We start from the raw sequence: 1,885 nt of genomic DNA on the forward strand, positions 1-1,885 counted from the left end.
TATCACAGCAGAACACTTCGCTTCAGCTGCCACATTACATTAGTTTTCTAAGCTACAGCAAAAACAATAGATTGCAGGGGCATACTCAGCTGGAATAGATTGGAAAGGCATATGCTCAACTGCAATTGATTGGAAGGGTAGGCTCAACTGCAATTGATTGGAAGAGTAGGCTCAACTGCAATTGATTGGAAGAGTAGGCTCAACTGCAATTGATTGGAAAGGCAGGCTCAATTGCAATGGATTGCAATTTAGGGCAGGATCAACTCCTGAGTTGCCCCAACGGACAAAAAACGTTGTACTCAAACGCACGACCTCAAGCCACTCACCTCACCCACCAACACATAGAAAATTTGGTTGTTTGTAACTTGCTACTTTTCATAGTACCCTGTATAGTGTACGTTGGGGATTAAAACGTCCAAATACGGTATATTATTTAGAGGACATTGTTTGCAACTGTAGTTCTCAGAGCTGCAACAACAACAGACTACAAGAGCAGACTTAAGTACTCAAATACAGCACCAACATTAGACTAATACAGCTGCAGCTACAGATCATAATAGCAGACTCAACAACAACAAGAACAGTGTCAGCAAGTCATAACTCGAGGTGTTATCCGTTGTATTGGCCGAACTTACCTCAAAAGAGATCAGACACAAAAGTGAAACAAAAGGCGGCAAAACAGCCCCCCAGTAGCCATCGGGGCTCAATTGACGGCTGGCGGAGACAGAGGAATCCTGGAGCAAAGTGGCTAGCCCGTTCTAAAGCTTTTGTCTCTGGACTGGCATGTCAAATATGCTTGCTCCCCGTCATAAAGAACTTGCCCTCTGGACGGCATCAATATGCAGCCTCGACCCACCGCCACGCCACGAATTCCAAGCATTGTGAAGCACCACCACCGTGTCCTGGGCCGTTTGAAGCACCACCACCGTGCCCTGGGCCGTTTGAAGCACCACCACTGTGCCCTGGGCATTGTGAAGCACCACCACCGTGTCCTGGGCCGTTTGAAGCACCACCACCGTGCCCTGGGCATTGTGAAGCACCACCACCGTGCCCTGGGCATTGTGAAGCACCACCACCGTGCCCTGGGCATTGTGAAGCACCACCACCGTGCTCTGGGTATTGTGAAGCACCACCACCGTGCCTTGGGTATTGTGAAGCACCACCACCGTGCCCTGAGCATTGTGAAGCGCCTCCACCGTGCCTTTTGTATTGTGAAGCACCACCACCGTGCCCTGGGCATTGTGAAGCTCCACCACCGTGCCTTGGGTATTGTGAAGCACCACCACCGTGCCCTGGGCATTGTGAAGCACCACCACCGTGCCCTGGGTATTGTGAAGCACCACCACCGTGCCCTGAGCATTGTGAAGCGCCTCCACCGTGCCTTGGGTATTGTGAAGCACCACCACCGTTCCCTGGGCCGTTTGAAGCACCACCACCGTGCCCTGGGCATTGTGAAGCACCACCACCGTGCCTTGGGCATTGTGAAGCACCACCACCGTGCCTTGGGTATTGTAAATCACCACCACCGTGCTCTGGCCATTGTGAAGCGCAACCACCGTGCCTTGGGTATTGTGAAGCACCACCACCGTGCCCTGGGCATTGTGAAGCGCCACCACCGTGTCTTGGGTATTGTGAAACACCACCACCGTGCCCTGGGCATTGTGAAGCACCACCACCTCAGGTAGTGCGAACACACTACATTATATAATTCCTGTAAATTTTTTTACCAATCAGCTTTATTCACTGAAATATGCAAATAAGATCTTATTCATTGATTCTTCACTATACGCAAACGACGAGTCACAATAACGTGGCTGAAGACATGATGACCAAACCAGAATTCAGAAGATGGAGAAGCGACGACGTTTCGCTCCATCCTGGACCA

General features: G+C 50.7%; 1 protein-coding gene across 1 annotated transcript; it reads left to right on the forward strand.

Annotated features, from left to right (window-relative positions):
- The first annotated feature begins 839 nt into the window (after window positions 1-839).
- LOC138359197 (uncharacterized) lies at window positions 840-1,685 on the forward strand. Its single transcript, XM_069318186.1, has one exon. It carries the CDS (start codon window positions 840-842, stop codon window positions 1,683-1,685), a length of 846 nt encoding a protein of 281 aa, XP_069174287.1.
- Window positions 1,686-1,885: the final 200 nt, after the last annotated feature.

This window comes from Procambarus clarkii, chromosome 89 (genome assembly GCF_040958095.1).
Source record: "Procambarus clarkii isolate CNS0578487 chromosome 89, FALCON_Pclarkii_2.0, whole genome shotgun sequence".
NCBI lineage: Eukaryota > Metazoa > Arthropoda > Malacostraca > Decapoda > Cambaridae > Procambarus > Procambarus clarkii.